At 50.3% G+C, this 12,122-nt stretch overlaps 1 protein-coding gene across 1 annotated transcript in view; it reads left to right on the top strand.

Moving 5' to 3' along the window:
• Window positions 1–12,122, top strand: part of DIP2C (disco interacting protein 2 homolog C) — a 412,351-nt gene that overhangs the window by 197,078 nt on the left and 203,151 nt on the right. The window contains 1 exon segment of the mRNA XM_042990907.1: window positions 8,461–8,532. Within this exon segment, the coding sequence (XP_042846841.1) occupies window positions 8,461–8,532 (72 nt within the window).

Genomic DNA, 12,122 nt, shown 5'->3' with positions numbered 1-12,122 from the left:
CCTCTCAGATTGCTTTGCCTTGTTGGTATTGCCACAAAAACAGCCGAGCAGACTACCATAGCTGTAGCGACCCTCAGTGGAGCTGTTTAAATGATTCCAGGAACACTTAAGACCAAACTCTAGGTGAGTGAGGGTGTGTTTATGAAACAGGGAGATAGTACTTTTATGTTTGTGGAAAACTAGGACAGCCTCTCTTTTGGATCCTTTTCTGCTGGCACTCCCGTAACTGATGTGTATAAATAATGGTTCTGAGTTTTGTTTCAGGAACACGATTTTCTGGGTGTTGGGGTTTCTGCACTAGAATGAACTTTTGTATCTACTAATGGGCCTGTTTTCCTCCTGTTGTTTCAGTATGAAGCCTTTGGTAAACTCCATAGTTTTCTCGTTCTCCTTTGGTGCCCATGTAGCCCTTTCCGACCGGGCACCGAGGGGTGGAGTTCATAACCACTGCCGGTGCTTGGCCCACACGCCCTGCCTTTGCTGCCTGCTGCGCGCTTGCCACGGGCCACGCCTGAGACCGTCCTGGTCCTAGGAGTGACACGGACATTGTTGGTTCTGTTTGCCCTCTTTCCACTTCTGCAGAAGGTGTGGACACATTTCATGGTGGGACAGTGGGGGAGCTTCAGAGGATGGGCACCTGACGGTCCTGGGTGGTGCCTTTGGCGGGCCTGTGGGCAAGTGCGGTAGCCAGGTCAGGCCACCCCTTCACTGGAAGATGAGCAGGAGGATGGTTACGGGAACTCTGAAGTATAAATGCCTTTATTTGTAAGGTGCCCAGGAAGATCCCGAATCATGAGACAGCCCGTACCCGTCCTTTTCCCTTCTGTGCTTCGTCCCCTCCCAATCCAAGGTACAGACGCTGTCCCTGTCGTTGGGCAGGAGGCTCACTCATGGGGTCTCTGGGGCTTGGATGAGAGAGGGGGGCCAGCCGGGACCCTGCCCTCAGCTCCTTCTGAATTTCTAGCTAGAAATCATGAAAAATGGTGTCCATCACCCAACCTTACCCCTTCCTGCTCTCCCACAGAGAAAGAGTCACAGCATCTAGTAAAACCTGCTTACCTGTGGGACTCGGGATCCACAAAAGTGAGTCCCGTCTGGAAAGTGGGAGCAGCTGTGTTTCAGACTTCTGTGGTCTTTTCAGGAACACAGTTCTTGGAGTGTGAGACTGTTTCCTCCTTTTCTGAGGGAAGGATCTCTGAATCTCAGAAAATACCAAGAAAGGACGCTTGTTTAATGTATTTATAGCAAGTGATCACAGCAAGTTAAATGTTCTGGACTGACCGGGCAGGAGGGAGGCCTTGCAGCCAGAGAACAAAGCAGCCTCACACTTACAAAGCCTCCCTCACCTGCACAGCAGACCTACAGCATCCTAAGAATTTGACAGGTTCTTTTGGGATTCTTGAAGAGCCCTGGTGTCCTGTCTGGCTGGGGGGGGGGGGGTGCTGGTACAGGGCCCCCATTACACCTGCAGCTTGGTTGCATGTCTGCTGCGGGGCTGGGCAGACGCCTCCTGTGTGGTTTGGAATAGAACGGACTTCCAATGGGTTATTTTCTTTAAACCTTCATGCAGTTGGAGTTCCTGACAAACCAAAAAAGGCAGCTACAGGGGCCACATGATAATATTTAACAACAAAAAGTAAAACCTTAAGTGATAATATCTGAGACCTTATTGGCTAGGATTAGGATTTTATCACAGTGGCACATTTATGATATTTGTCTTTCTGGTCATGGCATTAGCTGAATGCCTTACGGAAGTTTCTGGCCATTCACATAAACATAAAAATACCAATTGTGTTAATTGGTAGTTCTTCAGAGTCTTTTCCCATCATACTGAGTGTTTAAACGGGCCTTGGTGATTTTGCATTCATACAGAAGGGACTGTCTTCACCCCAATCACCTTACTTAAAATGCCCTATGGAATTCAAGTTTCTGAACTTTACACTGGAAGTGTGGCTTCCATCTTAGAAAACTTGGGGGCAGTGAAAGCAGCCCTGCATCTAGATGGCGTCAGAGGAAGCGTCGTGGCTGTGGGGTGTGTGTTGGCAGGACATGGGGCCACACTCTGTGAGGACGTACGGGCCCCGCCAGGGGGCTTGGTGTCCACCCTGAGTGCGGTGACCAGCCTTCCGTGTGCTGAGTACTGCGGTCCCATGGCCGTGTTGCCCTTTTAGTGAGGACAGGCACTGGGCTGGAGGTCATGGGCTGCAAGTGGCTGTCCAGACGATGTGGGACTGTTGGCCCAGGTAGCGGTGTCAGGGAGAGAGGAGAAGCAAGTGGACGTTTTAGAGGGCATGATGTTGCGTTTCCTCAGTGTTTCTGCTTCTGTAAACGGCCTTTGGCCTCCTCTCCTGGGAGGGTCCTTTTATGGCTGCCTGCTGCCTGTTGGCCGCATGCTAGTGAGCTGAGCAGGTGCTTGGAGGTCTTCCGGGGTGGGAACGCTGCCTGGGCACCCCAGTGTCCCTCACAGTATGAACGGGTCACAGATCACAGAAAGCATTTGTGGGGCTGAAAGTACCTTCTCCCGTCTACTGGTGCTCACTGAGACCTTTCCCGTCTCTTGTATTTGACCTTTTCCACTGCAGTAGAAGGTAGTAGGTATTATTTTTTTTTAATTTTTTTAATCTTTATTTTTGAGAGAGAGAGTGTGTGTGTGGGGGGGGGGGTGCATAGAGAGAGGGAGACACAGAATCCAAACCAGGCTCCAGGCTCTGAGCTGTCAGCACAGAGCCCAACATAGGGCTCGAACCCACAAACCGTGAGATCATGACCTGAGCTGAAGTCGGACGCCCAGCCGACTGCACCACCTAGGTGCCCCGAAGGTAGTAGATATTATTACCGGTATTTTATAAAAGAGAGGTGAGGCCTGGGGAAGTAAACTGACCCTGCAGGGCCCCCAGCTGCAGGGCCCCCGGGTCTGTGTGCTCCCACCACCTTGGACAGGCGGGTGCAAGCACGGATGCCGCAGTCTCTTTCTGCAGAAAGAAAAGCTCAGCACAGAGTGGCTAACACGCCTCCAGCAGCCAGGCTGGGGGGAGAGTGCCTTCCAGGGTGCTCCTGATACCTTATAAAGCCATCGGCCTAGGAGAGGGATGTTAGGAAGGTTCCTGACAGCTGTAAAATTCCAAACATGGGAATGATTGCTTTGTTACATAAGCATTCGTTCCAGCTTCAGATGAAGAATCAAAGTCCTAATGCTGGGAATGGAAACCATCCCATTAGGCTGGTCTGTTTACTCTGATCCCAGCCTGGCTCTGTGGCCTGAGTTTCACTCCTAGGGAGCATCCTGTCACCTTGAGATGTCTTGGTGGTCCAGGCTCCCCCTTCCCAGCCAGGCATCACAGGGCCAGTGGCTCTGCACAGACCCTCGTGGGGCCTGAGTGTATGGTGCGAGGCTGGGTCGGAAAGATGGGGGCCTGCAGTGTCTCCTTCAGCCCTGCATTTGCTTGGCTTCTTTTCTTTTTTTTTTTTTTTTTTTTTTTTACGTTTATTTATTTTTGAGACAGAGAGAGACAGAGCATGAACGGGGGAGGGGCAGAGAGAGAGGGAGACACAGAATCTGAAACAGGCTCCAGGCTCTGAGCCATCAGCACAGAACCCGACGTGGGGCTGGAACTCACGGACCGTGAGATCGTGACCTGAGCCGAAGTCGGATGCTTAACCGACTGAGCCACCCAGGTGCCCCTGCTCGGCTTCTTTTCAAGGACTTGGGGGTTCAAGGAAACTCTGGGCTACGATGATAATAAGAGGATGCTTCCTTTGGGGAAGGTGAGAAAGGTCTCTGCTCAGTGTTGCTCAGCTATGTATTGGTAGTTTTGCCTTACTTGGCTTTTCGTTTTAGGTTTAGAACTTGTCTGCAAATCTTTTTTTTTTTTTTTTTTTTTTTTTTTTGGTAACGAAAGACATAACTTCAATTTCTTAATGAAACTTTAAGTTTTATTGAGCTTCTTGGAGGATGACAATATGGAAATTTTTGATAAAGTGGGAAGTATTTCAAAAGATCGGTTGCGTTTTCTTCTCACTGAGAAAGGATGATTTCTGCACTTTTGTGTCCTGTGTTCTTACTCCTGAAAGGAAAAAGGCGTTACGTGGACAGGTGTCTTCAACACAGGAGTATGGAAGTATGCCGTTTGGATTTTATGTGGCAAATACTTGAGCAAGGGTTGGTGTGGCAGGAAGGAGTGGCTCCTCCCAGGGTGGCCCTTCTACTCAGAGTCACAGTTTTACCCTGAAGGCTGCATGCTCACCACAGATCCAGGGTGAGGAGGAGAGAGGAGTGCCCATGGAGCCTTCAGCCTGGATGATGAGAGAAGGAGAAGCATGTTTTCACGGTGGTGTTACATCATGGCACGGATTGTCAATCAGCTTTGGGCAGAGACTGGGGAGGCGTCCTGGGAGGACGGAGTCGTGTGTGAAACCAGCCAGCTCGTGTCCATCCTGTGTACCCCTTCATCCTTTTTCCTTCCATCGCTCCATCCATCCTCCTTTCATCGGTCAATCATCTCTCTCCTCTTTCTCCAACTTCCGTGTCTTTGTTACTGTATCAGCGCAGAAAACCTCACTGGCAGAATGTAAGAGCCCCTGGCGAGAAAATCTGCCTGTATAAACTCACAGTGAGAGGTGGCTACAGATTGATGCTAAAGTAGTTGCAGAGTTCAAAGTAACTGGACTTTCTCCATGGAAAAGCGGCAGCGTTTTTAGCCCTGATGCTTGGGGCGCCTGAATGACCCTGGGCCCTTGGCACAGATACTGGATCCTTTCGGGGAGCACACACTGAAGCTGTTGTCTCAGACACCCTAATAATGGAGTCATTGAGCATCCCTCTCTGCCTCTTCCCCAAATGATCCCCAAACAGTGAAATAATCACCCTCTGTGTGCCCCGATGATGAGCACAGACTCTGTCCAGCTGTTTATTGGAAGTCACTCTGTGACATTCATGTCCAGTGCCGGCTTGTGTGACTAAACCCACTGACACACGGTGCCTGTTTGTGAAACGGTGGGTCTGGGGCTCAGCAATGTAGGATGCTAGTCCTGACGGCATTGCCCGTATTCTGAGGGAGTCACTTGTGTGTGTGACAGGAGTAAGCTGGCAGCAGCTGTCCAAGGCCTCGTGAGGAAAGCACTACCATGACTTGTGCAGAGTTCTCTGCGGCTGGAGCCCAAGGCCAGGATGGTCCTGTGGGGGGGGGGGGGCATGTCGTGGGCAGGTGGCCAGAACACTGACCACGTCCGTGTTGGCTGGAGTGGACGGTTTCAGGTGTGGCTTCGGTGGGAAGTTGTTTGGGATTTGGTCAGAGTTTGTTTTCTTAGATCTGGGGACCTGGGCCAGAAACAGGAGCACCATTTGCCTGTCACATCAGTAGTTCTAAGGATTAAAGGCTCTTTGGGACGCGTGGGACAGGGGCTGTGGAAATTTGTCTGTCGTGGTAAATCCCTCTGGTGTGGGCCGTGCGGTCCGGGCTGTGGTGCACACAGGGGGTGCGGCTGTGTGCCAGGAAAGCGTTGTGTGCAAAAACAGTCTGCAAGCCGGATTTGTAGTTTGCTGCCCCCTCATTTAGGTGAAGTTATTTAATAAAAAGTGTCTCTCTTTCCACGCCTGTAGGTTTTAAGAGCTGGTAGCAACCTGGGGTCTCTGAGAGTGGTATCTGGAATCCCCTGTGAGCCCGGTGCTTGTGAGCATGATTTCATAGTGGGGCTGGAGCGAATCACCTGCTCAGAAGCACTGACTCCTCCCACCATCCAGCCCCTTCTGAGCCAGGCCAGGAACGTGGGTAGAGATGCTCTGGAGAACAACACTGACGTCTTCTGACTTCATGAAGAGTGAAGAGTGTGTTTTCACCTGGAAAGGGCTTATTTTCCTTGAGGCCTAAAGTCTTTTCTTTTTTTTTTTTATTTTTGGGACAGAGAGAGACAGAGCATGAACGGGGGAGGGGCAGAGAGAGAGGGAGACACAGAATCGGAAACAGGCTCCAGGCTCCGAGCCATCAGCCCAGAGCCTGACGCGGGGCTCGAACTCACGGACCGCGAGATCGTGACCTGAGCCGAAGTCGGACGCTTAACCGACTGCACCACCCAGGCGCCCCGAGGCCTAAAGTCTTAATGGGAGCTTCCTGAAGTAACACAGAGTTAAAACTGAGTTTCCTTGTGGTTGGTCTCTGCTGACAATTAGGTGCAGACTTCCTTCCCCCACATATAGATGTTCATCTGAGAAGTTTTTGAAACTTGAGCTGAATTTTGGGTACGGAACACACCATGAAAGGTGCTGGCCTACCCTGCTGGGACTCCGGTGTAGGACCCTGGAGAGTACAGGTAAACAGCAGGTGTCTACCTCGTGCTCAGGAGGCTGTGTGTGCGGTGGTCCCAGCCGTACACCTCACCTGTGCCTTCCTCTTCCTGTCCCTGATTTCATCTCCCCTCCCCTCCCTTGCAGGGAGCAGACGGGCTCTGAGTCCGGGAAAGGCTGACATGAGCCACGGCGGATGCAGGAGCCGTAAATTACAAGGGAACTGGCTTCCTCGATAGCGTTCTTTTCAGAGAACGTTGGGGAAGCATGCGTGGTGAGGGACAGCGAACCCAGGGGCTGAGAGAAGGTGTGGTGGTCCTGCTGTCCTGTCATCTGTCATCTAAGGTGGGGGGGGGCTCCTCCTTGTCTGTGAGCAGGACTGGGAGCTTCAACCGTCCTGTGGGGCTTGACTGCTTTTCTTATTCTGCCCTCAGGCAGATTGATATGAAGCAGCCTGGAGGGCCTGGTTCCCCATGGACCACCCTCCCCCTCCTCGCCGCTGTGGTCCCACCTTGACCACACAGCTTCCAGGCATCGCTGGGATTCCTTCTGCAGATTGGTTTTATCCGTTTTTCCAAAGCCAGATGGCTCCTTGCCTTTAATGTTTGTTTTTTTAAGTTTATTTATTTTGAGAGAGAGAGTGAGTGCTCGGGCACACAAGCAGGGGAGGGACAGAGAGAGGGAGAAAAGGAGAGAGAGAATCCCAAGCAGCACTGTCAGCCCAAAGCTTGATTCGTGGCTCCAACTCCAGAACCGCGAGATCATGACCTGAGTCGAAATCAAGTGTCAGATGCTTAACTGACTGAGCCACGCTGGTGCCCCTTGTCTTTAATGTTAAGAGGCGTGGTAGTCGTGGGCAGAAATCAGAAGGCATGGCCGATGACTGCCACTTCTCGGCCAGTCTCGGCCAGTATCCTAATTCGGTAACTTACTCTGTTTTCCTGGTAAATCACAAACATGCCCCAGAGTGTGTATGTGCACACGGGATGTTTTGGTTGTTGAGATTTTAGACAGGCTTTTAAAACGGGGGACCTGATGGAGCGTCTCCAGAAGCAACTGAGCAGACTTGGTGCTTAACTGTGTTACGTGTGCGGCCATGGCACATACACCTAAGGGCCGCAGACCGTCTGTGTGTCGACAGTGGCCGCTGACACGCCGTCAGCATCGGAAGTGCTCATCGTGGATGGTGGGATACGTTTTCCAGAAACTTTGGTTGTTTAAAAACTAGGTGTGTGTTTCACCTGGCACACGGCCTGCAAAGTGAGCTGTGAGTTTGTCGGGTCGGTCACGGGCAGTCTTTATACAGGGTGCTTGTGGTTTGCTCAGATTCGGTGAGCATGTGTCACTAGGAAAAGCAAATTCACCAATTTGTGTATGAGTCATAACTTCTCATTTGCTGTATTTTTATTAAAACTTGAGTTTTTAAGCTCTTCTGGGAATGATGGCTTGTTCCGAATATTAGGAAAAAAAATCACAAAACGTTCAGGGGCAAACCCAGCATTTTGTGTGTGTTAGTGCTTCCACTCTGTCCTTGGTACTCCGCATTTGGGGAAAAGGTCAGCATGGTGAGCCCCCCTGCTCTTCTGTGCGTGAACCTGTGGCTTTAAAATTTTAATTTATGCTTTAAGGATAAGCACCTTGCTTGCATACTTTGGATTTTTGTAGGTCCCACATTTTCTTGCTCTGTTTTATTTCATGTTTCATCTGGTCTGAGTCATTTATTTCATAAACACCCTAGCAGTTGAGTGTCTGTGGGACCAACAAGCGGGTCAGTCAGTGGAGGAAAATACTAATCAGCAATGGTTTTGGTGGACATCTATCCCCAGCGTAGATGCCTGCAGTTTCCTGTTGGCTAAGCTATTGGGAGCCAGGTAGACTGGGGGCCTTTCTGCTCGGCCCACGTGAATAAAGTCACAAGACTCACTCTGGGTCCAGTCAGAGCCGGAACCTTGTGAGGAGGGTCTGGGACAAATGTGAGCCTAGCGAGGATTTTTATGTGTCTTAGATGACTCTGTGAGGGTGGGGAGGGCCAAGGTGAATGACATATGGTGCTTTCTCCTTTGAAATAGAAGTACAAGGCAAACAAGACACAAAGGAGGTAACTTGCGACGTCTTAGAGTCCATTGAGTGACCCACTCGTCACTGAGACCATGCTGAATGCCTCTTTCCTTCTCTTACAGGTGACATCACCCAAAAAGGATATGAAAAGAAGAGGTCAAAACTAATTGGAGCCTACCTGCCCCAGCCTCCGAGTACGTACCTTCCATGAGTACATAAAGCGTCTAATTTTAAGAGTTAAGTGTGACATGAGAGAGAAGCTTCTGAGTGCAGACCCTTCCTCTAGCCCAACTTGCACGGAAGTCACACTTCTGATGTGCGGGCCACGTCAAACTCTCTGTGTGGTTGCTCGTGTTTTGTGGATACAGGGGGGCACACGTGACTTTTCTATAAATGTGTGCAATAAATTTAGTAGGTATTTCATCTGTAGAAGGCAAGAATATGTTGATTACTCTAAAATGCTTATTGTAACCATAAAAATATGAACATTATGATGTAAACATAACTTTTGGTTTAGTGAGTTAAAAATTATTGCTATTGATTATAGTTTATATTAAGCCAAGGTTTTTGTTGGTTCACAGGGGGGGCAGATCTAGAATCTAGAAACTGAATAACATCCTTCCTGGGATTATGAAATGGTAAAGGTTGGGTATGTTCTGAAATGTGATTGTAAAATGCCGTGGATCTTCCCCTGAAGTACAAAGTCTGTTTCACTCAGGTGTTTCCTGTGCGGAGGTTTGTAGAATCTCTGTGCACTTGAGATGCATTCTGCACATTTCAGGGAAAAGAAAATGCTACCAGGCTGGAGTTCCAACACGTTAGTTCTGATGGAGGTGTGGTTCAGTCAGAGGTGACCTTGAAAATCGGCTAGGCTTTAGGAATGGTTCCAGGCTGACCCAAGTCCTCAAGAATAAAGGATAGCAACCTAAATCTCGAAGGTGCTTCCTGAACTCCTAGTTTTCACTGTTGAAACAACATGTGTAAAGCCCAGTGAGAGGTTCAGATCTGCAGGTGCACACAGCGTACAGACCCCCGCTCTGCCCCTCTGCTCTCCAGGCTATGACATGTCCAGCTGGTGTTCCGTTAGCTTGGCAAGGGGCGCGTCCCACAGAGCACGTTCCAGGGAACTGAATTCGCGTGTTGAGTCTCCATTGTGTTTGTAGTTTTGTTTTGATTCTGTGTATTTTTCTTTCCTTCCTTGATACTTAAGAAGTTAATGTAAAGGTGGGCGTGTTGTGTTGGCCTGACTTAGCCGATGGGCTGGATTTTCCTGTTGTCTGGCTCATGGAAGGAAGAAGCTCGGTTCTATTCAGTGAATTAAAAACGAATCCGATTTCTGGCTGGCTGACACCCATGTGTGAGAGGCTTTCAGAGTAGATGTGGGCAGATGGCCAGACGGTTTTCTAACAGAACCGCCAAGCTGTTGGCCGTTTCCTTGGCCCGTCCTTGTGAATTCCTTTCTGCAGGAGGCGCCTCCACGTTTTGGAGGAGGGCTGCTCGGGGGCAGATGTGGGCTCTTGACATTGTTGGGTTTTAATTCCTGAGACGGTGCCGCCCGTCCCCAGAAGGCATTCTTGAGCCACGGTGGTGCAGAGGACATGGTTGACCCGTGTTGGCTGGGCGTTGAGGGTGGCCCTGTGTCGCGTGGTCCTTTGGTGTTCTTTGTGCCGTTCTGCATGGGGTCGGCAGCTCTGCTCAGTGCTGTAACAAATTTTAAAAAAACTAAAGTTTGCATTAATTAGTTTTTTTCAACTTGTTACAGCAGCGAATGGAGCTGCCGTGGTCCGGTGTAGACTGCAGCACAGTGAAGGAGCCCCGGGAAGAGCGCTGCACTCCGGCAACATCGGGGTGTGTGACATCCGAGAAGCCGCGGTCAGAGAGCGGGCGGCCAGCACCGCGGGGAACCGGCCGCTGTTTTACTTTCGCTTCGGTGAGCGCACTCCACTGAGAGAGACCCGGAGGGGGGCCTCCGGGGCCGGCCTCCCCCTGCCGCCGCCGTGCACGCCCAGCGTGGGGGACCGGAGCCGCGTGCAGGCTCAGGCGGGGCTCCGGGCTTGAGCCCCAGCCTCCAGGCGAGCTCCTGTGACTCAGCCAGGGCCCCACCGCCCCTTGGTCACAGAGCTTGTCACGATCCCCGGACCCTGATTGTCCCGCTGCCTCAGGGCCCAGTTCTGAGTCTTTCCTGTGAAAATATAATACCGTGTTTTATAATCCTATTTTCGCAGTTGGAGCACCATTTACAAAACACTAGAGAAAGAAGAATGCGTGACAAATCATAAAATTCTAGTTGAAATGGTTGGTCCTCCGCCACCCTATGTCCCTGGCCTCAGCGAGGGTGTGCTGGGCCATTCTGGCCCTGAGCTCTGCTTGGGGGCGAGTCTGCACTGCAGCACCGTCAGCTTTCCAGAGGGCACCATGCCACTGGGAAATAGGAAAACCGAGCCAGTGATCCTAGAGTGTATACTCAGAGGTAATAAGCCTATTCAGAGGCCGCAGTTACTCCAGTGGGCAATATTTTGAATATGAGAAGCCCCAAATTTGAGTTCAGTGCATCTTTTTAGTAGAAAAAGAAAACAAATGTTCATAAGCTTTAAGTTTACCCTTAGGGTTTAATCCCAAATAAAAGCCATTATTTGAAAATCAGGAAGAAATAGAGAAATGTAATGTTGCGTTGGCCCTAGGGTCTCAGAAGAGGCCTTGGCTGTGGCTCCTGCCCCTCTTCTCTGGACCAGCTTGGGGACAGAGGCGGGGAGTGCGTGAAGGAGTTGGCTCTAGCTGCGGGGCCCACGTCACGGTTTACATAAGCCGCGTGCGCCTGACCACAACGTGGGGAGGCAGCACCTGTCTGGGGCCGCTGCTCTGGGTGCCTGGGTCCCCCACCTCCCATGCCCTCAGGGAAGGGAAGGCAGGTCCCCCATGGTTCTAAGCTCGGGGGACCAGGTTCCCCGTCAGTTTTGCAGTTTTCTCTGCTCATCTTTGTTTCTGAGAAACTGCTGGGGTGAGCAGTTGTTCATTATGTGGAACTTTGGGAAAGTAGCATGGAAAGAAGCAGCTTCTCAGAGTGTTATTCCTTGACGAGCTCAGTCTGAGAAGTCATTGTTTTGGGTAGGATCTCATGAAAAGCATCTTGTTTGTAGTGACCCTAACCCACCCTCTGCTTTTTTACAAGGGGATTTGTGTTTTGATGAACTTTTTTTTTTTTTTACACATTATTTTTACTTACCAGAGAAAATATTAACACTTCTGTAAAGTATGCTACAAATATTCCTAAGATGTGGTTTGGGACGCACAGTTCTGAACCAGAATGGCTTGTGCATCCAGCATCTGAGCCCTGGTGCCAGAGTCCGGGGACTGTGCTCCCTACACAGGCTGCTTCCTGGCCCCATCTGCCCAGGAGATAACTGTGTTTTTGAGGAGCAGTGTTGAGCCCTGCCTTAAATCCAGATGAGAAAAAGTGTGCCAGAAGCTAGAAGGAAAGATGAAAATTGTTTAACGAAGGGTCAGAAAGAATACGTTAAAGATCATTTGCAAGGAGAAAATCTTAAGACATACTCATTGGGTACTAGTGCTCCGTTACGTAGCACCTCTTTCACTCATTCCTAAACCTGATGAAACTTAAAAAACGGGAGAAGACTCTGCTCTACCAGTCTCTTCAGGCATATCTTCTATCACTGAGTCTTCACGGCCCCTGTGACAAGGCCATGGGGACGTAACGTAGTAAAATTCCGGTTACCATAAGTAGTGAAACTTTCTCAACCAGATATAGTTCCTCTTTCTAATAACG

This window comes from Panthera tigris, chromosome B4, assembly GCF_018350195.1.
Source record: "Panthera tigris isolate Pti1 chromosome B4, P.tigris_Pti1_mat1.1, whole genome shotgun sequence".
NCBI classification, from domain to species: domain Eukaryota; kingdom Metazoa; phylum Chordata; class Mammalia; order Carnivora; family Felidae; genus Panthera; species Panthera tigris.
This window is presented reverse-complemented; position numbering and strand designations above follow the sequence as displayed.